The sequence below is a fragment of the Sceloporus occidentalis genome, unplaced genomic scaffold (assembly GCF_023333645.1).
Source record: "Sceloporus occidentalis isolate IW3139 unplaced genomic scaffold, rSceOcc1.0.p SCAF_1, whole genome shotgun sequence".
NCBI classification, from domain to species: domain Eukaryota; kingdom Metazoa; phylum Chordata; class Lepidosauria; order Squamata; family Phrynosomatidae; genus Sceloporus; species Sceloporus occidentalis.
Window position 1 is genome coordinate 197,995,486 of NW_028316981.1, and position 25,107 is coordinate 198,020,592.

Consider the following 25,107-nt stretch of genomic DNA (forward strand, 5'->3'; position numbering starts at 1 on the left):
GGCTGTAAAAAGGGCGTGGCTTTGCGGTGAAAGAGAAAGACGGGGTTAAAGTAGGGCGTGGCTTGAGGGAGATGGACGCTGCCTGTAAAGAGGGGGCGTGGCCTTGCGCTGTGGTCCTGAAGAGAAAGAAGGGGGCTAAAGTTAAGGCGTGGCCTGTGAGGCGGCGAGGGCGGGGAATTGGTTCCCCCCAAAAGGGGGCGGGGCCTGGCTGTCTTGTCAGCGCGAGGCGAGTCAGTTGGGGCTCGGCATTGAGGGGAGGAGCTGGGACCGAGCGGCTGCGGCGGCTAGAGCGGGGTGGCAGAGGACTAAGCAGCAGGCGAAGGAGAAGGGAGAGCGGGGTCGAGAGGGAAGGCGCCCGTGCGCTGCGTGTGTTGCCAGTGGAGGATACGCGAGAGCCAGGGGAGGGGCCTCCCGGATCCCTGCTCTTTCTCCGTGTCTCTCTCTGTGGAGGCGCGCCCCCTCCTCTGCGCCCCTTCCTTCCCATCTTACTTCCGGCGGGGATGGCGGTGCTGGATCTGGCCCTGGAGGGGCTCGCCGTCTTCGGGCTCGTCCTCTTCCTGGTCCTCTGGCTCATGCACTTCATGTCCATCGTCTACACGTAAGTCAGGCCTCCGGGATGCTCAGAGAGAGAGAGAGAAGGAGACACGGCGTCTGGTCAGGCCTCACCTGGAAGAGCAGTGAAGGGGCTCTGGAAGCCATAAAGAGCTGTGAGAGGAGAGAGAGACTCAGGGAGATGGTCCACCAGACACTGGTACCATGTTCTAGAAGAGTTTATTCATCTGTGTGACTGGCATCGCCAGAGAACTCAAACGCTATGTGTGTGTGTATATATATATATACATATATAAATGCATACATACACAGTGTGTGTGTGTATAACACATTAGGGAGCTGGGGATGTTTAGTCTGAAGAAGAGATGGTTAAAGAGGTGATAATGATAGCCCTGTTTAAATATTTGAAGGGGGGGCACATTGAGGAGGGAGCGAGCTTGTTTAGAATAGAATATGGAGCAATGGGTGCAAGCTATAGGAAAAGAGATTCTACCTCCTGACTGTAAGGGCTGTTCCACAGAGCGGAGTCTCCTTCCTTGGAGGTCTTCAAACAGAGGCTGGATGGCCATCTTTTGGGGATGCTTTGAGTGAGAGTTCCTGCATGGCAGAATGGGGTTGGACTGGATGGCCCTTGTGGTCTCTTCCAACTCTGATTCTTCTGCCTTCCCCTCCCTCCCTCCCTCCCTCCCTCCCTCCCTCCCCTGGAGATGCCCCTCTCCCTTTCTGGCAGCCCTCCTTGGGTTTCCATAGGTGAGGCACCTGCCTTGCTTCTATCCATCCCAGAGCCCAAATGCTGGCTCTAGACACCCCCACGCAAACCTCCCTAGTCTTGTATGTATCTTCCTCTCTCCCTCCCCACAACCCTTTATTCCTCTCATACCAGAGAATGGCTGGTTCTCAGAGGGACACAGCCCTCCCTCAGCCACCTTTCGTTTGTATGTGCCCCAGTGAACCTGTTCCTGGGCTTTGTGTGGTGTGTGTGTGTCCATGGGCTCCCTCTCCCCTTTGATTTACTCAGTGACTGTTCAGGGTGACAGAGAAAGGCAAACACACACATCCATTGGTAGGTCAAATATAGCTGAGAACAGTCACCATTCCCTTCTCTTCCAATGTGTTTCCCAGCTCATACCTTCGTTGCAATGGACCTCATGTTTTTGAATCCCTTCCTTGTGACGGTTTTCAGGACTGTACTACTGATGCCACACTGCAGAAATAATCCAGTTTGGCCCCACTTTAACTGCCACAGCGCAGTGCTATGGAATTCTGGGAATTGTAGTTTGTCGTGGCACCTATGGTTCCATAGCAGATTCCATAGCATTATGCCCTGGCAGTTAAAGTGGGGTCAAACCAGATTATTTCTGCAGTGTGGATGCAGCCTCGGATACCGTGTCCAAGGAACAGCGGTGGCACGTATGTACCTAGAGATTATGAACCTGATCATATATCTAAGGCATGGATTGTTTATGAATCATCGGTTGATTGTGTTGCAAAATCATGTTGACTCCTCATACACCTGTGTTACTTGTATGCTTCCAGCCAATAACTACAGAATGGCTTCAGCTCTCTTTAAGATACATGACCAATACTCCGTCTCAGCCATAACACACATAGTTATACACACAGCATTAAGCAATGTTTTCTTTATATGTGTTATATTTTTGGTGGGTTTTTTTTTCCTGCTAAAGAGATTAGCATGGTGAACATGGCCATGTCCCCCAATTTCTTTGCAGTATACACTGTACATGACAACTTGTTTATGGCATTTTCTCAATCTGGTGTCACTATCACAACAGTGTATGCTCCTCACTTCTTATTTTAATACAGCCGCAATGTTTTAAGTGTGTGTCTTAGTCTTTAACAGGTTTGGCATAGTTGCTTTTAAAGGGGTTTCTAGTGACACAGATTGGCCTGTTGTGCTTCCTTCAGGATATAAAAACAAAATGCGGTGCAGAACACATGATTTAAAGAGACAGCATTGCATAGGTTTGTTTTTGCATTTGCATTGCACTAGGTTTGTCACCAATAAGATTGTGTAAACATAGCTGTGTTGTACAGGAAAGGAAAACAAATGTGTGCTGGAATCTTCTTTAATGAAATGCTTTAGAGAGAGAAAAACTCACTGGACGTTCTTTAGCTAAGGTATTTTTATTATTATTTTTCTTTCAGATAAGTGGTGATTAATGAATTATAGGGTGTTTCCATGGTATATTTATATAGTACTTAGGGAAGGAAGAAGTATACAAGGAAAATACTGAGAGAATAATTACTTTTTCTCATGAACCTGATACTAGCTTCCTTGCCTTTTATTGCTTACTACAGGTAGCTTTGTGGGTAACACAAAAAGTTTGAGGAAAATTCAGTGTTCCTACACTTCTTGTGTGTAGGTTTTTGGAGCATTGTATTGCATTGTATTGAAATTATTATTTTTAGTTCTATGGCTGAACATATGCCTGTGTTAATAATACCAAGGTGATGCAGTGATGCACTTTAATTTTAAAATAATACCGGTTCAAAAAGCCATTAACTATCTAGAATGCTGGACCATTATTTACAAGTCTTAATAACTTTACTGTGGCACTTAATTCTATTACAACACCCAGTTTTCCCATGAATCTTCAAGACATAAGGGCAGAGCATCACACTTTTCAATGTTATAACCTATGGAATAAATAACTCCAGTCTAGAATTTCTTGCATGGTGAAAAGCTGCGAAACACAGCTGGATATTGGCTGCACAATCCTAATAGGACGCTACAGAATAGCTTTGCCGGTGACTAAATTATAAAGTGACATTTGGAAGGAATTGTTGCTGTTGAATACATGTTGCACAGCAATGTGCATTACTCCACTCCAGCAAAAAGTAACTCTCAAACATTGTGAGATCATGGAAGATGTGCCCAAGGTCTTTTTGCTGCTATAGAAAAGTGATTCAGAAAGTCATGACATCCATTGAACAAGTGGTAATAATAATAATAATAATAATAATAATAATAATAATGTATACCCTGCTCTTCAGCCAAAAGGCTATCAGAGTGGCTTACAAATTGTTAATTAGACATTTCCCTGCACTCTGTTATAGTACAGGGGCAAGGTTGATGTTTCATTGAACATTATGTAGCAGTAAGTAGACGAAGCAGTTTGTGCACAGCAGAATAATAAGCATATGACACACACACACATATATATGCATGCATGCATGCAAGCAAGCACTCTTTCCAACTGAGTATCTGCACTAACTATACGTTATATTCTTTCAGTAAATGTTTAAGATGCTGCCAACGACTTCACTGTGGCATTAAAAGCTAAACCCAAGCACTCCTGCTATGTTTTTCATAAGCCCCTGAGGAAGAAACATGATTACAATGTTTCAGGACATGGTAATAATTCTTACAGTCAGGTTCTGCGTAACAGAAACTGTATCTAATACGTAACCTGAATTGCCTTATGATAATTTGTAGCATGGTGCTCTGTAGATAGAAAGTAGATTTCTCCCTTAATAGCCTAAGAGCTTTGTACCGTATAATGAATCAAAATGTTGTTCTCACAGAGGATAGTAATGTAAAGTAAGTGTGCAGTAATGGGGAATGATGAAGCTGACTTCTTGGACTGATTGAAAATATTTTTCACGTTTTTCCATAGACTGGGTAAAGTAGAAATTTGCCATTATGATGCGACACAGATTCTTTTTTTTTACAGTTGGATTATCTATGGATCAGATCCCACATTTAAAAGTGACACTTCTTTGGGGTCCTGTTAATTCAGAGGTGGACAGCTGGGTCTTTCGTGATGTAGCTGAACTGCAGATCGCATCAGACCTAGACAGCATAGTCAATAATGAGGATTCATGAGATCTGAAACATGTCAAGATCTTTAATATTTGAAACTTCCAGAATAATATGTATTGGTTAAAAAAGAGCGTGTTATAGGTTCACACATGGCATTATAAACACATTTGCCAATAGTGATTTGGGAAGCTAAACAAAAAGTGAGATAGAAAGCTGTTTCTCTGTGCATCCCTAGAGACAGGCTCCATTTTTGGCCTCCTCACCAGACAGGTGATCAGTGATGTCTGAGCTGCTCAACTAACAATTCATGGGAATAAGTGGGTTCATATTGGGAGAAAGACAGGATATAAATCAAGTGTGGAGCTGATCCCATAGGTTTCACCTGAAGTATTCCTCTCCTTTTAAAATGAAAAGCAGTTGCCATAGGTTACAATCTGGGCCAGAATAGTGCTGGGTGGAGGAGGAGGAGGAGGAGGAGGTTTACTTAATCCTTTCCCTTCAGGCTGTTTTTCTGCTCAGAATTGCCCAGAGCAGCTTCTCTGCAGTAGGAGAAAGATAGAAATCTCTGTATCGTTTCTCTTGTGGGAGGAAAAATAGCTTAGTAGGGTCTGATTGTAAACAGAAAAAATGGCCTCATGAAAAGAGGCCCTTCCCCCTAGAGGTACATTGCTGAAAATTGTAGTCTTTTACGTAGTGGCTTTTCATTTTGAGAAAGTAAGGGATGGTTGCTAGATGATGTATAGCTGTTCATAAAAATGGTTTTTGCAACTCTGTAAAAGTTGCTGTTCTCTTCAACCTTGTGGGGACAACTGATGATGGCAAAATAATGGATGACTGTATACAGGCCAAAAGAAACATGGACAATGATAACACTTCATATGCTTTTTAAGGAGACGTTGACCAATACTATCAGATTATTATTTGAATTTATATGGGTTTCCCAAGCTCAGCCTTGCTAGCATTTAAGCGGCAGTTAAGAGATGTAAAACTGAATCCTGGTTCTGATGACATCTCAGGGGGATGCAGGAACTGCAGCACAAGCCACATGGCAACAGAGCAGCTAAACAAACCATAAAACTTTATTCCATGGTTTGTTATGTCATCTGAACATGGGCCTTTTTATTTCTGTTTTGGTTTCTGAAGATTCCTGGCTGATTGTGTAGTCTGAAAAGGCCCAAGAAAATTGGTAGATCCTAGTAAAACATACACTGCACATTGGAAGAAAAAACCCATTTCATCCAGAATTCATTGAGAATTACATTTTGTGTATTTCTTTGTGGTAAATTAAAGAACCTTTCATTGTTTAAATTATCTGCCATAGTTTCAGATATCTAGAAGCAGTACTTCGTGGCATAAATAAGATTTCTCCACCCAGAATGTATTTCCAGTTCTGTGGTTCATCCAGTGCTTCAGTGTAACACTTTAATAATAGGAACTCTAATGTTTCTAATTTTTTATTAGTTATTAATCTCTGATATTGCTTTTAAAGCATCCTAGAAAATCTCTAACAAAGCTTTTATGTATAAGTTCAGGGTTCGAATCTCTGCTCAGCCAGGGAAACCCATTGGATGACCTTGGGCTAGTCATTCTCTCTCAGCCTCAAAGGGAGGCAAAGGCAAACCCCTTATGAATAAAATTGACAAGTTCACCTTAGGGTTGCCATAAGTTTGAATGATTTGAAGGCACACAACAACAACAGTTGTGCTAAGGTCAGTCTTTGATGAAAGTAGTTACTAAGGTGCTACTGGTGGGAGACTGACTTTCATCATGTAAGAATGCATTCAGTCCAATGCCATGTGTATTGTAAGCACGAACTTGGTCAGCTTGGCTAGTAAGAGTTTTCTCTTGCAAACAAGTATACAATCTCTCATGACTTGCACTGCTATTTCAAGAAAAAAATGAGCCGTGGAGTGGTCAGCTTTTCTAACTTCTTAAGTTTTGTTTGAGACAGAGACGTAGGGCGCGAACAGACAGGCCAGAATAAAGCTGCTTTGGAGGTATGCTGTTTAAATGACACACGCATCTTAAGAAGCCAGAAGCTGCACCAAAGCTGTGCTCTGGTCCTTAGAATTGAAGCATGGCTTTTGGCCTCTTAGGACGCATGCATCATTTAAACAGCATACCTCCAAAGTGACCCGAAGCAGCTTTATTTTGGCCTGTCTGCTTGGGCCCTAACTCTAGAGGGAGTAGATGGGCATGTGACACTTCCATCAATGTCAGGGAAGCAGCTGGAGAATCCTTCTCCACCATCCTTTTCCTGAAAGTTGCATGCTGCATGTGTGCTAGCCCCCTGTTATGGTGGGTAATGTTCAAAAGCATCTCTTGGATAGGTACTTATCCTAAACATAGTTCAAATGCATTGTGTCAACTGCTAGTGCTTACCTTCATTTTCCATCCTAATAATAGGAACAAAAATGAGTGTTTACATCTGTCCAACCTCTCTTTTTCACACAATAGGCAGGCTTAGAGAGGCTGGCTACTTTTTCTCATGAACAAAAAGCCAAAGACAAAAGGAGACAGGACTCTGGTAAGCAAACCTCAGTGCTTGTGTCTTGCTTTCTGGAGCTCTCTCTGATAGTAAAAGTAGATCTTAGGTGTCTGTCATCCACAGTATTGTTGTGCACTGATTGTACTACTTCTTTTTTCTGTCGTCTTGTATTTTATGGGTTGCTGTAGTATAAGAAACATCACCCAAGAGACTTTCTGCTGTGCTTTCTGCAACCGGACTTGTTTATCTCGGATTGGCCTTTTTAGTCATCAACGCGCTTGTAGAAATGCGCGGGATGAGTCCTTCCTGAATCTTTGTTTGTGAAGTAAAGCCAGAGAGAGAGAGAGAGAATATAAGAGGCTAACTTTTTAAGACTTCACTGTACAGTATGCCTGACCTTTTAGAAGGGGATAGGATTCTACTTCTGTCTTCATTTTGGAAATTGAGAGGAAAATCATAAGTGAATGTGCGGTGAGGAAGAGAACACTTGGGAAGGCTCCACAAATGGATCCAAGGTTAGGTGACAAATTCTCTTATTTACATCATTGCTTCCTTTCTGTACAGCTGAACTGAAGAAGACACTGACTGTGATCAGTCATCCTATTGTTGACATCAGTCGTTCACTAGAATCCTTAAATCACTCTTGGACAATTCTGTCTGGTTCAGCATAGAATTGGCAATGGAGCTTTTTTCCCTAAGAAAGGAAGAAAGGTGCTGATAGATCAGATTAAAGGCCCATCTAGTCCATCTTGCACATAACTTACACATTGGCTACAATAGCCCTTAAACCCCAGAGCTTTCTTTGTATTTCAGATAATGTCTCTGAGTATATGCATATAATTTCTTACCTACTCAAAGAGAAGCACCCTCCATATTCCCTAGAGCTCAAGGGCTATGTTTCCATGTTCAGGAGTCTGGCTTTCACATGAGGTGAAATTACCGTCTGATTACACATTGCTAGAGCCAAATGTGTTTCATATGTTAAAAAAACCCTCTGCTGCTAAAGGATAATGAGTTTTGCTCTTGCAAGCATCTTTTATTTTGCTTCTTTAATGGCAATTTTGGGGTTTATCTAGATCTAGCATGGCAGCTACGTCAATTGGCCCTACCTAGTACTTACACAGTACTGATCCTCTACGGCTACTTTAAAATTCTGTGGAGAGAGCAGTAGTCTTTGTGTGTATTTGGGAGTGTGTTTATTTAAAGGTAAGAGACCAGATCATTGATCTGCTATACCTGTTCATTAATTCCTTGCTTCCAATATGTGTGTGTTTTGATGCTTCTCTCCCCTTTTTGGGTATAATGTTTGGCTCCCATATAATTCTGTCTGCTAATATTTCTAGAGTTGTGTGTTGTTGTTTTTAAAAAGATAATACTAAATATTTTCTTTAAAACATTTAATGAAGACTAATAAAATATCCTCTGTAATTGTAGTTAACAGTTAATGAAGTATTCTCTGAAAAACTGGCACTTCTTCACAAGTTTACTGGTAATTGTACTGGAGGGCATTGAACCTTTCCTAGCATTCCTAGATTCTGCTCTCTAATCAGCTGTGTTTTGCATTAACTACTGACCTCTTCATATAGGTTTTTTAAAGTAGCTATATTATATCTTTTAAAGCTATTAGACTCTTGCGTACGTTTCTCAAGTTTTTGTACAAGAATTTCATGTGCATCTTATTGGCTGTTAGTAATCTCTTCATTTTCATCTAGCTACTTGAAAATTAGTGTATTCCTGATATCTTCTAAAGGTATCGCCTAAAGTGTTAAAGACATATTAGTCTCTCTAGAGCATCTAGATTCCCTTACTTCCCTTTTTCCTTTTCATCCTTCATGCTCTTAAATGCCATATATATATTAGTAATTTCAACAGAAATGAATCCAAGTTTCCTAAAAGAAGGGTTTTTTTACCCTTTTATATTCATTTCAAAATCTCATTATAGCTTTCTTTTGTAAGAGCTGGATTAAATAGGTAAGAAATAGTCCATGTTCTTCACTCTTTTCAGTGTCCTTTCTCTACCTTTGAGCAATAGGATGGAGATGAATTGATGATTTTTGAACTCTTCTTATTATCTTCATTGGTGATGGAGAAAATGTCATCTCTAAGCCTCATGCAGCATCCAAAGGAATTTTTAGGACCCAAGATCCTCACACAACCTCCTCAAATAGATGAAACTGATTTATTTCAGTTTAATTTTATTGATTTAAATCATCCTTTTGTTCTTCCATATCTATATTTATTTATTTAATTTTGCCATGGTTTAAATTGATTCACCCAGAGATCTGCTGATCCAATGTGTGTTCCACCCTGCTTTTGATTATGGTTTCATCCTTAATACACTTGTAATCCTCTATAGAGAGCTCTTACCTTATTAGTGAAACTGTTCTGTGTCACTGTACTTCTGTAACTTCTCAGTCCTTCTACATTTTGCAAGAATCTTTTCTCCCATCGGCATGATTTGCAGTGTATTTCTAGTTTAGATATTCCCTTCAAAATAGAGAACATTTTAAATCTACTTATTAATTATAATACTTCACATTGTATAGTGTTCAAAACACTCCACAGCACTATCCTAATTAAAATCTTTACTACAGTTTGTTTAATCTTTTCCTCCTCATCCTAATAAAATAGATCCAGGGCAGGGAGAACTTAAAGACCCAAATGAATGATCAGCAGGACAAGTACCTTCTTCCTGATGATCTCCAGATTATTTCTTCCTACTTGTTCTTAAGCCTTTGAGTGTTGTGTTGAAGGGAGACAAACCAAACCTGAGCCCTGTGATTAATTTTTCTTCAGCAAATAGCTGGCCCAGAAGATCCAGATCAGAATCATATTGTTTGGGAGGGAATCTGTAAATGTCCACCCACAGCCCAACCCCAGTGGTAACTAAGGCCCGGTACAGACTGCCACTTTGCAGCAGCTTTGGGTCAAAATTAGGGCTTGGGAGAACGAAGCGTCCGCATGCTCTGCGCTCTCCCGGCGCCATTTCGGGGGGTGCATGTCTACACGCCACATGTGCTGCTAACGTACCTTGTGTGCCGCGTCCAAATGGGGCACAACACAAGAGACATCGCCACATCGCTCCAGGGCACTAATGGCACCTTGGCAGTGGTGCGGAAGGGAGCTACATTTCACAGCTTCATTTTGGGACAGATCGTTGCTGAGCCCATGCGGCTGCCTTGGCAATGATCCAGAGGAGCCCCTTCCTTCTCATCTGTCCAGCCCCTTAGTTAAGAAAACCAATTGTAAGGGCTTTTTCACGCCTGGTTCTCTGCTGACTGTGAAGCAGGTTTGTTGTTCTCAATTTTATTCCAGGAAAAGGACTGCATTTTTCATACATTCCCTCCAGTCTGGACCAGTAGAAAGGTATCATCTTCATCATCATTAATATCCCGCATTTCCCCCTGATTGTGACTCAAAGCAGCTTACAACGATTAAAACACATTATTAAAAATCCACAAAATACAACAATTAAACAATCAGAAAAAATTAAAACCTGCTAAAGCATATATTAAAACACACATACATGGACATACACATACAAGCACAGTGATGAGCAATATCCAAGCCATTGTATAAGAGGGGTCTTATGTTATTACTCATCAAATGCCTGTCAGAATAGAACAGTATTTCTTTGTCTGCAAAAAGAAAGCAGGGAAGGAATATGTGATTGCCAAAATGTGTGATTGTATTTCTCCTCACCAGCCACCCATAATCTCCCATCTGATATCCACAAGTCCTCTGTTTCTGGAAAAGACCAAGGTATTCCTCCATTAAGGACACTGCTTTATGTAGGACTTTTTAAAAAGGTGATTGAACATACCTTGTCCCTGTTGCCCCATTAGCAGCAATGTCACATCATAGTTCATGATGGTAGCTGGGTCCCAACTATTTATGTGTGTGAGGATGATCTACACAAATTCAAACTAGACAATGAGAAAATTGGAATAGTAAAATAATTCATGTACCTTGGGTCAAACATTGATCAGAATGGGGGCTGCATTCAAGAGACCAGAAGAAGAATGGGAAGGGCAGCTATGAAAGAACTAGAAAAGATCCTAAAATGTAAAGATATACAACTGAGCACAAACATTAGATTCGTACAAGCCATTCTTTTCCCTGCTACCATGTACAGATGTGAGAGCAGGACAGTGAGGAAAGCAGATCAGAGGAAAATCAATTCATTTGCAATGTGGTACTGGAGAAGAGTGCTGAGGATACTGTGGACAGCCAAAAAGGCAAACAGATGGGTCCTAGAACAGATCAACCCTGAAATCCCCCTAGAAGCCAAGATGATAAAGTTGAGGTTGTCATACTTTAGCCATGTCATGAAGAAGGCATGACTCATTGTAAAAGACAATAGTGCCAAGAAAGGTGGAGGGAAGTAGATGGTGTGTTAGATGGACTAAGGCCACAGGCATGAATTTACAGGACCTGAGCAGTAGAAGATAGGGAGTCCTGGAGATATCTCATTTTGTGATGCCCCAACTGATTTTTAACTTTAGGGATTTATATAAAGTTCTAAACTTGGTAGTCAGAAGAGCACCATTGTGGCATGCCACTTCCCCATTCCCAAATTGTGGCCAGTGTGTGATTGAATGTCTCCTAGCAAGGGCAACTTGATTACCTCCTTCCTAGTGAGGGTTGCATAGTACTCTCATAAATTCAAAATGCTGAGAACTATTGTATCATGTTACTCTTGCTTCATTCCAAGCCAGAGTGGGGCACCAGTCAGCATTAGTCATGTTTAACTGTTTAGCTGTACTGATGGAACTCAGCTGAGAGAGTTCCTCATACAGAAGGCATACCATTGGTATTACAGTAGTGAGAATGGTCACTACTATAGAAGGAAGTGGTATATTTTTGGAAGGAGTGGTGGTTTACTTTAGTTGGGGAGCTTGAACCTCTGCTTTTTGAAATGATGCTGGTGAAAAAGATACAGCTGGTAACCAGGGAGATCAACAGTATTTGCTTGCTTGTGGAACTTGAAACAAGCCTCTAGTTGCAGTGGTGAGATTGTTTTCTCTTTCAAAAGGTTTGGAAAATCTTTTTAACTTACTAGGAATAGTAAAAATTTCCCTTCTTACCCATCTAAAGGAAGAGATAAATAATAGCATTAACTGCACTCCTTTAAGGGCTGTGCAAGAGGGAGGTGGAGAGAAGACATGGAAGAGGTTCAAATCCTATCTTGGCCCTGCAAATCCATTGGGTGACCTTGGGCATGATAGGTTCACCTTAGTGCTGCCCTAAGCTGGAACTTACTTGAAGGCATACAACAACAATTGCGGGGGGAGAAAGAAGAAGAATAAGGGAAAGAGGAAAACTGGTGGTAACTGAGAGGTGTGATGGCTGAAGGATGAATAGCATGGAGGACAGAATAGCAGGCTCAGCCAGAAAGACAAACATACGCCCTGGGAAGAGATGAGAGAAGGCTGCCAAGATTAACAGAAAGGCATAAAAGTTTGCTGTTCTCTCCCACAAATTCTTTGTAGACTCAAACTCAAATGATGATGGAGCTTAATCTTACTTCTAGTCATCACCATTTTCATGGGGCCTTAGATTAGGGATCTCACTCCCCCCAGGGATAAATTGGCTGGCACTGTTTTTTGTAGTTTACAGGAAAGGAGCTTGTGCAATTGGTTTGTGCAAGCAATGAGTTCAGTGTACCCTTTCTAATCTGATGCTGAAGTTTGCTGTGATGTGTAATCCAACATCTAATCTGTTTCTTTTCATGGAAATGTCTTGCAAAAACATGGTTTCATCAAATTGTGAGAATCACAGGCATAAGGAAAGACAATCACTGTCCTAAGCCCAATGGAAGAAATATTCACTTAAATAACCTCCTGTGTTTTATACGTAATGCACCTGCAGTACACTAGAAAGCAAGCAATTTGAAATGCCAGTAGTAAAGAAATTACACTCTCCCTCTGAATATTCTTCTGGATCAGAGTTAAAAAAATCAAACTAACCATACAAATCAAGGTACATAAACTCAATGCATGCTTTTAGTTTGAGTATGTTTTGTGGTTTTTGGTTCTTTGACATGTTGTATTGTACCTTGGAGATTTGAAACTTGTCCATGCTTGACTGTACCTTTTTTCTAATATGAGAACACTTGCAAAGGCAGGTAAGTTGGACTTCTCACTAAGAAATAAATGGACGAAGGACTGTGAGTTAACTCAGAAAGATATGGCAGATTACTCAAGGTGCTACTGCTGGATCTAGAGACTTTCTAATAGGTTGTGTACATAGGTCTTTATTTCTGTTCTGCATCAAGGAATAATGGAGATAGTTGTACATGCAACTAAGAATGGTAGCCCTCTGTTCTGGCACATTTAATCTATGTATAAATTTGTAATTAAAACCTTTCCTTTAGAGACAAACTAACACAGTAAAGTTTAGAGAGGTTGTTCATCTTGAGTAAAAATTGCAAATAGGGACTTCAAATTAGCTTTGCAGAGAACCTTTTACTGAATTGATGTATAATGAGCAGACGTTACAAAAGATTTTTCCCTATGGGGAAAGATCATTGCTGGATAATGCACCAGTTCATTAAGAACAATATGATACCTTGTTTTTACTTTCTACTTCTGCTTCATTCTGGAAAATCAGTGCTTCAATTACACTAAAAGCAGGGGGAGTGAGAGTGAAAATCCAGCTAAATATTGGAAGAGCCAGGAGCTTATTGCATGGATAAAAAAACCTGACTGCATCCCAATGCGGTGCAGCTGAGTTGCGGGATGCAGGCAGGAATTATTGCACATAACTCGCTGCTGATTCTGCTGGGCAAGTACAGTCTGGGTCCCAGGTGCGTTTTGGAGGCCGCTTTTGTCCATGCGATAAGCTCCCTAGTAGTAGTAGCTGGAGGAACATATTAATGCTGTCGTAATGCTGTTAACCCCATGGAAACATTTTCACTTTGTGGATATTTTTAGACAAACTTTCTAGTATGTATGTTTCCTTGAAAATTGTGACTGTGTGTGTCCTTTACTTACCAAATACATAAACAACAGTTGTAGGACCGAGACAGAAGTCAGTGTTAAAAGAAGTCCTCATATGTACAGTATAAATATTGGAAAATATGTCTCAGAGTACTGTGTTCATTCTTCATATTTGTGTAGTTTCCCGTCATATTTGAATGTATATGTTAAAGAAGATGCATTTTAGTAGATCTTTGCATTAAAAAATGGTTGACAGTGAACACACTCTTAAGCTGTGTTAAGTATGGCATATACTGTTAAGCACTTTCAATTTTTCATTAATAATTTTATTAACTTTTAAAACATAAAACATGCATTATCCCCAAAACAACTCTATTAAACCTATAACACATTGCACAAATAACACAACATCTTGAACTAAAAATGAAACTGTGTTACAATAGCCCCTATCACATGCTATCAGAAATTTAAGCCAGATGAGGATTCTAGATCATTTCCATAATACTGGCTATCCATTTCTTAGCTCAATACTGTTACATCATTGCATTGTTGATTATATTATCACATATCACACTATTGCATTGTGAGTATATCTTTAAAAATTAAAGTTTAAGAATTTGGACTCTGCAGTACAGGGTGAATGAAGCACGTTACATCCTACTAGTAAAATAGGATGTTCATGAGGTCACAATTCATATTTTATCCTGCTCCTCTATCTGTTGGTCATCTTGTAAAATAACTAATGCTAACATAATAAAGAGAAATGGTATTAAAACTGTCCTTAACAAAAATAACATTAAAAAGACAAATTTTCCCAGAGCCTCACCCTAAGATTTCACATACCTAGTAAAGCAGTTGCTATGCTTGTCTCCAGAAGCCATTAAAAATGTGTTGGTGCAGTTCAGCTTGAAGTTCATTCCAAAGTGTAAAGACCTTGAATATCCTTTGGTTATTTGTGAAATCGGGCTTATAATTGTGTTAGGAGAGCCAGTGTGGGGTAGTGGTTTGAGTGTTGGACTAGGACAGTGGGAAACTAGGGTTGGAGTCCTCTCCCTCAGCCATGGAAACTCACTGGGTGACCTTGAGAAAGTCACATTTTCTCAGCCTCAGAGGAAGGCAAAGCCAAACCCCTTCTGAACAAATCTTGTCAAGGAAACCCTGTGATAGATTTGCCTTGGGATCCCTATGGATTGGAAATGACTCAGGTGCACAACAACAATTGTACTAAGATCAGTTTTTGGTTAAAGTAACCACTAAAGTGCCTGGTGAGTCTCCGACTTTCACCTTGGCATGGAAGGCTGCATGCAGTCCAATGCCATGTTCATTGTAAGGATTGTAGCCCAATCTCGTGCATAGTTAGGCTTACTTAACCTCATGGAAACTAAGAGAGTAGGTTAGTAGGAAATATGTGTTTTTGTATGGAGGAATTCTTAACTCCATCTTACGGCATCTCAATGTAGGACTGTAAAAGGTTTTTGTGAAGGAGAAAAAAAATCCTCAAGAGGAATGTTTAATTGGTTTAGCTGGTGAGCAACTGTGGGAGATTAGCAGCTGTATTAGCAGCCCTCTAGGAGAGTTTGGAGGGCCACCGGCACTACAAAAAAGAAGGAAAAAGAAAAAGAAAAAGAAAAAAAGCTTTTACTGCCAAAACCTTGTAGGGGAGAAATTGTAGCATTTGTAGACTTCATGGGCCCCTAGAGGACATTTCCAGGCATTTTGAGGCAATAAAAAAATCTGTAAAATCTCAGTTTGTGCTCTCTGGGGTGTCTACTGATGTGTTGGAAATGCCCTCCATACCCCCTAGACATTCGTTTTGGGCATTTTGTGGCAAATGCCCCTGGGTTTACAAAATCAGCCCTGGGCAGGGGGTTTGCATGCAACCCACATGCCACACTTTGCCCACCCTGGATCTAGATGGCCTAATTGTCTTTCCTAGGATAAGACACCTTCCTATGTTGTTCATGGTGTGCTATTTATTCATAGAAAGGAGATGGGGGTCTGGTGAAATGGTTGCATTACAGTACTCAGCTTATCCGTCGAGAAGAAAAGTTTAGCAGATTTCTTCTTCAAGGAAGAAATCTTACTAGTATTGAAAACAAATTTGTCGTAGATTCCATTCTTGACACAAATGCATTCCTGTATTTGAAGGTAAAGAAGGTTAAGAAGTGACATGATAGCCATGTTTAAATATTTGAAGGGATGTCATACTGAGGATAGAGCAAGCTTGTTTTCTGCTGCTCCAGAGAGGGACACGAGCAGTGGGTTCAGATACCACCTCAACATTTGGAAGAACATCTTGATCATAAGAGCTGTTCAACAGTGGAACACACTACCTTGGAGAGCGGTGAAGTCTCCTCCTCTGGAGGATTTTAAATACAGGCTGGATGGACATCTGTCGGGAGTACTTTGATTGTTTATTCTTGCTTAGCAGAGGACTGGACTGGATCCAGCTCTGTGATTCTAGGTGCACTGAATCAAAGGTCTGCTTAAGGGGAAAAAATGTATGCGTTACAATTAAGAAAGCTACTTACTGAGAACTGTGAAAAGCAGGACTATATTTTTGGAAGAGCTTATATAATTTTGTACTTAACGTGTGTTAGGATGTGAAGTTACTTCCTAATTTCAAAAAGGAGGTTTAAGAGACTCTGGGAAGCAGGTTTAGGAAATAATCAAACAAGATAAAGAAGCTATTTGTTCTTAATTTTGAGGGGGAGGGGGCAACGTAGGCTGTACTTGCCTTACGGAAAGAGGAATGTCATTTTGTATGTGCAGAGACCATGCTTAGTATAGTTCTACTAGCTAGTAGAAATAATTGGTTACCAAACCCAGACAGAAACTGTTGACCATGACCAATGTGATTTTTCTCTTGTTAGAACACACTTTTGTTTTCAAGATGTAAAGTGAAGTGTTAAGTGAATGCTAATTTTTCATGTTGCTCAGTTTGTGGTCTAGGGTGAAACCTGGAGTAGAAGTAATAACCATCTAACTTCTTCCATCTGACTGCGTGAAAACAAATACAATAAGAAGGTGTATGCTTGATTATTTTTCCATTTGGGATTGTTTGGGATTTTCCCATTTTGTCCATGTAAGCATGATAAGCAGGTTTCATAGCACAGTTGTTGCCTTTCTAAATTATTCTGATTTATACTGTTTAGTTATGTGGAGCCATTTAGTTATGTGGAGTACTGCTGGAAGGGTAGCATGAAATGGGAATTTACATGAAAGAACTTCTCTCTTGTTTGTATTGTCTTTTGATCAGTCCCCTGCATTTTATATTTCTCTTCTTTGAAGATGAGTTGAAACATATCAGGAAGTCTGGTAGCAAACATGCTGGATTGACTTTGCAGCCATGAAAATAAGTATATATGTAGGGCTTGTTCAAATTTAAAATCGTAGTTTGTAATTATGAGAATGTGTCTTGAGGAACCCTTAGCCATTCCCATGCCCTTCCTAGTTTGAAGCAAACTGTAGTTTAGCATTTTGTTTGAATTAGCAAACTGGTTTTTTTCCAAGACAAAATGGGAAATAAAGATTGAGTTTCACATAAAAGCAAGTATAAACTGTAGTTTGTTGTACATAATGGCAAACCAAGGGCTCAAGAGAAAGTGCACACTATAGATTTGAACCACTGTAAGAGACTGAAACAAGTCAGAACTATACATTAAAATGTATGAAACTGAACGTTTTGTAGACATGTATTCCAAAAAGCTAATTTACCTTATGGGAGTATTCTCATTTGAGGTATTTGCTGATGTTGACAATATTTCTAACACTGTATATTTAGCTTATAAGGGGGTTACTAAAGTTTACACAGTGTATTGCCAGGCATAAACAACAGGTGACTTAACTTTGGACTGTGGTTATCATAATGTGTGGAATGATGCCAAGTACTTGAATGCTGCATTTAAGATATTCTGAATATGCCTGTGTAGGTGTGGGATAGTGACTTGGATATTTAATCTCATTGAGTTTTACTTGGTTGATCACACCCAAATGTAATGGTTCAAGTTTTATGTGAACAAGAAATGCAGTAGGCTTTCTGTTGGAACCAAAGCATCTGATCCAAGTAATGAATGTTTACTACTCTAAGACTGTCCCTTACACATGGTCTTCAACTTAGATTTTCTACCCTTTGTTCATTTTTTTTTACAGAGCATATACATGTCATCATCCAGTTAACCAACTCCTCAGTTTTTTCTGTCTTTTTCATGAAAATTTGAATTATCAGCGAGGGATTGATTAAAAGTACAATGCTTAAAAACTATTATATGATTATTGATGCCATGCCATCTGCTGAGAAGTAACGCTTAAGATGTGTCATGATACATTGAGTGGCCGAACCTTTCAGCTTAAAACAGCTCTATAAACTTTCAGTGGGGACCATTCAGTCATCACAATTTATTGTTTCAGTCATTCTGATGATTATGATTTTATGTCCCATCTTTTACCCAGCACAGAGGTTCAAGGCTTACGGAAGTTAAACAAGATAAAAATAAAAGCTCATGTCAATAAAAACATACAAAAAGTTTAATTATATTTTAACTAATAATAGAATTAAAAGCAATTTTAAAACATAGACATTAAAAAGGTAAAGGCACTTCTATTAAAAGCCCCCTTCTTATCAACAGTCAATCCAAATGGTCTGTTGAAACTTTCTTTAAAAAGTCTTTATTTGTCAATGGATCAACATTACAGAAGGAGTCAGTGCTGGCTCAGTAAGAAAGGACTTCCAGAGCCTGGGAACAGAAACCAGGAAGGCTCTCTTCTGCATGCCCACTTCTGGCTTTCAAAAAATAGCAAAATGGTACTGTACTTAAATAAAAAAGTTAACTCTCTCTCTCTCTCTCTCTCTATATATATATATAGAAAAGAACCCTACTTTTGACTCACCAATATTGTAGTTTTTTCCCCCCTGTAACTGATTGTTTTTGAGCTACAGTTCTGAGCCAAAACATTGGTTAAAAACTACAGGCTTTTTTACACTTCATGAAGAGCAATTAAATGTAGGCAGTAAATAAGAAAAAAAGTGCTTAATGACAACTTAGGCCTGTTACAGACTGCCAAAATAAAGCTGCTTTGGGTCTCTTTGGAGGTATGCTATTTAAATGATGCATGGGTCCTAAGAGTCCGGAGGTCGTGCCAAAGACACACTCCATTCCTAAGCACTGGAGAGCAGCTTTGGTGCAGCTTCTGGATTCTTAGGATGCATGCATCATTTAAACAGCATACCTCCAAAGAGACCTGAAGCAGCTTTATTCTGGTAGTCTGTAACAGGCCTTAGCTACTTTATTTGTTAATGCAGTGAATTGGAGTTTTCCTTGGATATTTGCTGCAGCTATGTTATGCAAACTGGTTTGAATAAAGCATAGTGCGTAGAAACAGGAAAAGTATAATATATCAGATATGTGTAAGAAAGTCAGCTGCACCTGATTGTTACTGAAAAGTATTTATTGGCAATGCTAGCAGATGGCTAATATTTCACTACTGTAGTGAAAAATACTGAGGTAACGGAACCTTAAAATCTATGGTAAAATAAAAGATCACTCACTTGTCTGCTAGTGACAAATACATTTTTCTCTGCTGACTAGGAAGTTTTATGAAAAAGGGATAAAAAGGGGAAAATAGAAAAGTATTTGTAGCAATGTTTGCAGGTTTGCTATTAGTACAAAGCTTGTATTCACCATGTTCAAAGCTGTCAAAGACAGTAAGACAGCCTCACATCCCAAATAGCTGTCATAAATGGAATGGTCAATGAATGAATGAATGGTCTCTGAATTTCCTGCAAAGAAAAAAAAAAAGGGGGGGGAGATGGTGAACAGTTTATGCAGTGCTGGAAGGAAAAAAAGCACTTTGTAAGCCATTAGGTTTGCATCTCAGTAATATCACAGGGCACATTCTCAGGGAAATTCAACATAATTCAATATAATTGGAAACTGCCAAGTAGTTCACTTAAAATAATTCCCAAAATATGCATGTACTTGTTCTAGAAACTTTACTGACCTCTCTACATGGAACTTATGTTCAGAGTCATGGGCCCTATCCAAACCCTAGACCCCCAAAAGACAGAGTGCACTCTCAGAATCATCTCGTTGTAGTATTACGAGCCCCAGTTACTTTTTTGTCCAGAAAATATTTTCCTTTTGAAATTGACCAACTGGTCACTGTTTTAAAAGGCTTATTTCATTAGTGGGATGAAATTATATTTAGAGAACCTAACTTAGTCCCAGAAACCCCTGGGGGCATGATTTGCCAAAAAGGAAACTAGTACACATCTTGGCATTTTGTAAAGTTCTAGCGTCACTAAAATGTCCCCTAAACCACAGAAGTGAACCCATATCTGCCTTAAATGCAGTAATTTTTAATGTGGCAAGTTTGGTCCTTAACTCAGAAAAGTAGAAAGAATACACTTTGACTTCTTTAAATAGTTTAAAATGTACACTTCATGGAAAATCAGGGACAAGTTTCAGGTTTCAGTGTTCCTGGTTCTTAATGAGTTGAAACTGGAGAGCAGTCTTGTAGGGTCTCTGGTTCAGTGGTGATGTGGAGAAAAGAAACTGTATATTTATTCTTTTGCTTTGCTCCCCAGTTTCATCAGAAACATCAGATGGGAGGGCAGGATGAAGGTATCAAAGCTCTGTACCACATCAGTCTTAATAGAATCGTAGAATTGGGAGAGACTTCAAGGGCCATCCAATCCAACACCCTGCCATGCAGGAATATATAATCAAAGCAGCCATCCAACATCAATTTAAAAACCTCCACAGAAGGAGACTCCATCATATTTTGAGGCAGCATATTCCACTGTTGAACAGCTCTTACTACCATGAAGTTCTTCCTAATGTGAAAGTGGAATCTCTTTTACTGCAGTTTGAACCCATTGTGCTGTGTCCTATTCTTGTTCCTGCATTCCCTCCACCCTCCTTACATAAAAGGAAAGAAATTATAATATATGCCTACATGAAGTCAAGAATAAGTGAAAAGTTCCATAGAAATGTTCAAATGTTGAAAACAAGTTCTAGTTTTCCTAAATGTCACATCTCTTTTTCAGGCATCTACACCTTAACAAGAAAGCAACGGACAAACAGCCATATAGCAAGCTACCAGGTGTCTCACTTCTGAAGCCCTTAAAAGGTGTTGATCCAAACCTCATCAACAACTTGGAAACCTTCTTTGAATTGGATTATCCAAAAGTATGTATCAAGATCCTCTTTGAGTTTGTTTTTGTTTTGGTTGTCTTTACTGAAGCTGCGCTTCTGAGGTTTGCTGGTGTTCAATATGTAGTGAATGATATCTCAGGATATGTGTGTATAGAGTTTTCCCCCAAGCTATTGTGTGGTTAATATTATATTCATTCCTTCATATTTGCTGGGGTTAGGAGCACAGGACCCTAGTGAATGTGGAAGAATCTCAAATAACAAAAACACTATGTTTTTTTACCTGAGAGAATACCTCTCTAGGAATCTCTGGGTCCTCCAATGCAATTCTGTGGTCAGCATCTACCAGACATTGACCATAGAATTGTGTTGGAGGAGTTAAAAAGGCCTAGTGGAGTGTTCTCTCTAGGAATCTCTAGGTCCTTCAGTGCAACTTTTGGTTAAGGTTGACCATAGAGTTGCACTGGAGGACCTAGGTATTTCTAGATAAAACATATTAATAAAATCCGTGAATAATCAAATCTGCAAAAGTCAAAGCCGCAAATGTGGAGGGACGAGTGTAGTCACTGATCAAAAGCAGTATTAAACAAAATAGGTTTTGGTGCACATCTGGATGGGACGGGACTGCATTATTCAGCAGGCAATGGGCATTTTCATACAGCATCCCATGTTAGGTCTATGTTTGTTCCACTATGATGGAAGCTCTTTTCTCTTGATTTTTTTAAAAAAATGAGAATTATGTTAAATTACAGTCACACATCTAAAGGTTAAAGAGGGGGAGAAAAAAATGAAATGTGGCAGCTAACCTTTTTCTTTTAGCTTGAGCTTTCATAAATGTAAATTCACTTCTTCAGATATAGTATTCAATACTTTATCTGAAGAAGCTCATGCTAAAATAAAAACCAGTTACTTAAAGGTGCTGCCACATTTCTTCTGCCCCTCCTTTCCTCTTTTTTATGCTGCAGGAGACTAATACAGCTACTTCTTTGAAGACAGTTATACAGCTCTCCCTCCACACAAGGCAGGAACAGAATTTAATGAATATATATCTATGTACAGTGGACCCTTCCCTTACGTGGGGGATCCGTTCTGGATCCCTCTTCATAAGGGGAATCGCGCGTATGTGGCACGTCACAGCATGTGCGCCGCAGGTGCATGCACCATTACCCCTTCTGGGGCACGCTGAACCTTCTTCTGGCGTGGCTTTCAGCGTATGCTGAAAACTGTGCAAGTCGCACCCGCGCACTGTATTCATCTATGCAGCTATATCTAGAGATATATCTATATGTGTTCTTGTGTATAATTCATTAAGTTTTGACCCTAACTTTCTAATACAATGGATTCTCAACATTCACTGGTGAAGGACCCCCATGAATATGGAAAAGCACAAATAAAAATATAATATTCTTTTTACCCGAGACACCTCTCTAGGAATCTCCAGGTCCTCCAGTGCCACTCTGTGGTCAATATTTGTGAGACGTTGATCATAGTATCATGCTGGAGAACCTACAAATGCCGAGAGAAGCGTTTTCTCTAGGAACTTCTAGGTTTTCCAGCACAACCCTATGGTGAACGTCTGGCAGAGCTGTGCTGGAGGACCTAGAATGAACATGTTAATCAAAACTGCAAATAATCAAATCTGCAAAAGTCAAAACCACGAATGTGGAGGAAGGCCAACTGTATATCTATAAGCTGCCAGATAGAATAGTTCAGCAGGTGCACAGGCAGGAGCAGAGATACTTAGTAGTTTGTAAACAATGCAGACCTTGTAGTGCAAGGCAATACAATAAATCTTCTTTAAAACAGGTGGTTCTCTGTGAGGCATCTAAAGTGTCTGCCTCTGTTAGGAATTAATAGGGCTAGAGTAACTGTTTTCAGTAATCTCTTCCAGTACAGAATGTAGAAACTGATGGTATATTCTTTTGTTGTCACATGGTAGCCCTTGACCTATAATTTATCCCTTTCTATTTATCCCTCTGACATGACATATACATTATTATCTAGAAAGTTATTATCCAGAAAGTATTGTAGTGTTGCAAGACCAGCTGTTTCTTTTTTATACCTGACTGGAGCGTGTTTACCTTGTGTTGGTTTCTTGGGACAAACTAGAGGTTCTGCTGTTGTGTTACTTGCTCTGCTCCCCAGCAGTCTGCCTGCCTGAGCTGATGGAGATACTCTGGAATTTCTGCTTGCCAGAACAATTGTCCTAGGGGATTTCACCATTAATGAGACTACCTTGTCTGGGGCAGCCAAAGACTTTATGTCTAATATTGACAGCTAAGGAGCTGTCCCAGCACATCATTAATCCAAAAAACATATTGAGGCATACTTTAGATTTGCTATTCACTGCTGTTCAGAAAAGTAATTATCCAGTATTTTTTTTTTACTGGATTTTAATTTTTTTTCCTTGAAATGACCAAATAATTTTTGGTTGAGATTTAGACATCTGTGGCTCTCTCTGCCAGTCTGCAAAAATAGGGGAGAGGTATATTAAATGGTCCATATCGGAGGCTTGTTCTGTTGGGAATGGAGGAATGACTGATATGATCAGCTGCCTCCCTGGTGCACACCCAAGCTGAGGAAAATGAAGCAACTTAGAAGGGTGGAACATTTGTGGAGGAAAAGTCAAGATAAAGCAGGCTGAGTGAACCCACGGCTGGTGAGTCTGTCCTATGATGATGTGGGAAGAAAAAAGGTTTTTCTTTTTCATTTTTGCATCCAGCTGCTGTTGTCAGCAGAGTTTTTATTTTAGCATTGCAGAAACTTTGGGTCATATCACAGTGAAGGGGGGAATTCTCAATCCTGTGTAAGACCTTTCAATGATAACATTACATCCATCATGACTTAGATTGCACATCTGGTGTGGTGTCATCAACTGTGGAATCTACAGCACCAACAGATCGGTTTTATTAGATGAATTATATTTAATGAAAGTAGAGGGTACTTTTTTTTAATATGTCTGACTTTTGTGTACTTAACCCTTGACTGTGACATACAGAGAATATTTGTTGATAAATGGCCATGGCAGCCAAATAAAAAATGGCTAGTGGGTCTTAAAACCAATGTTTGTGCATTTAGACATCATGCATATATTTGTCTGGTTTTGTCTTGTTAATGTAATATATTTTGTACATGAATTACTCCCATATAAGGATGGTATAATGGAAATTCACAGATGTTGAAAGTTTCATATTCTTATTCTGTTAGCTTGATACACACCCATTCCTTTGTTAAAGCATCTTATTGAACAAAACTGGAGCAATAAATCCTTCTTTCATTTTTCTTCTGCCCCTGACATGTGTATTTTCTTATTTTACTGTTTTCCTGTTCCTGTTTCTTGTAGTAATGTTTTTAACTGCTATATTGAATTTTAACTTTGTATTGAAATGTTTTTATAAATTTTGTAAGCCGCCCTGATCATATCCATGGAAGGGCGGGGTAGAAATAAAATTTGTTATTATTATTATTACAAGTTTTTGAAATTAGCTTGTTAGGCAAGTGCATTGACTCACGTGTATACTGGTACTTCTTAGTTGATAGTGTCCTATATGAACTCCAGTCACAGGGAATTCCCCTGGAACACATAGACTCTGTAGTGAGTCAGTGATAATATCCTTCATGGTAGTGTTACACCATCATCTTAATTCATCATCTAGGCTATAGATTATGCCTTATTCTCTTGATTGGAAACTGTTTATCATTTGTCTTCCCCATTTTTTAATATTCTTCTTGGTCATCTCTTCTGTCTTAAACCAAAGCTGCAGTGGTTGGCTTATCTCCTAAGATTAGAATGTTCTAGTATAATGAAGCTCTAATTTGAAAATTAAAAAATTAGTATAAGAAGCAAAGATGTGAAGACAAAGATGGCATGGAATGAAAAATTAAGGAAAAAGAGTCCTTCCCCCTCCTTTTAAGGGGAAGGCCTTTTTTTATGAAAAACCGGGGGGGGGGGGAGCTTTCAAAAGATGAATCAAACATTTAAAGCAAGGTGTTCATATACTTATTTTTTACTTTCTAAAAAACTATGCAACAGGAAGACATTTATGTAAGTATGTGTATAGTACCAGATATTCCAGTTCCTGGTCTTGATTTCCTTTTCTCAGTCCTTTTTATGGGAACAAGTGTTTTAAGTCTCCTTGACACTATGGAGAACTAGAGAAAACAAATAATTTTCTCTGTTGATAATTT

The 25,107-nt window shown here is 39.5% G+C and overlaps 1 protein-coding gene across 2 annotated transcripts in view; it reads left to right on the plus strand.

Annotated features, from left to right (window-relative positions):
* Positions 1 to 7: 7 nt before the first annotated feature.
* Positions 8 to 25,107, plus strand: part of LOC149323205 (ceramide glucosyltransferase) — a 38,612-nt gene continuing 13,512 nt past the window's right edge. The window contains exons 1-2 of one of the 2 annotated variants that reach the window (XM_089488442.1): positions 8 to 598; positions 20,814 to 20,955. In XM_089488442.1, coding sequence (XP_089344568.1) covers positions 72 to 598; positions 20,814 to 20,955 — 669 coding nt within the window. In that variant the 5' untranslated portion in view covers positions 8 to 71. The remainder of the gene's footprint in view (positions 599 to 20,813; positions 20,956 to 25,107) is intronic. The other variant, XM_089488440.1, reaches the window with a different exon arrangement.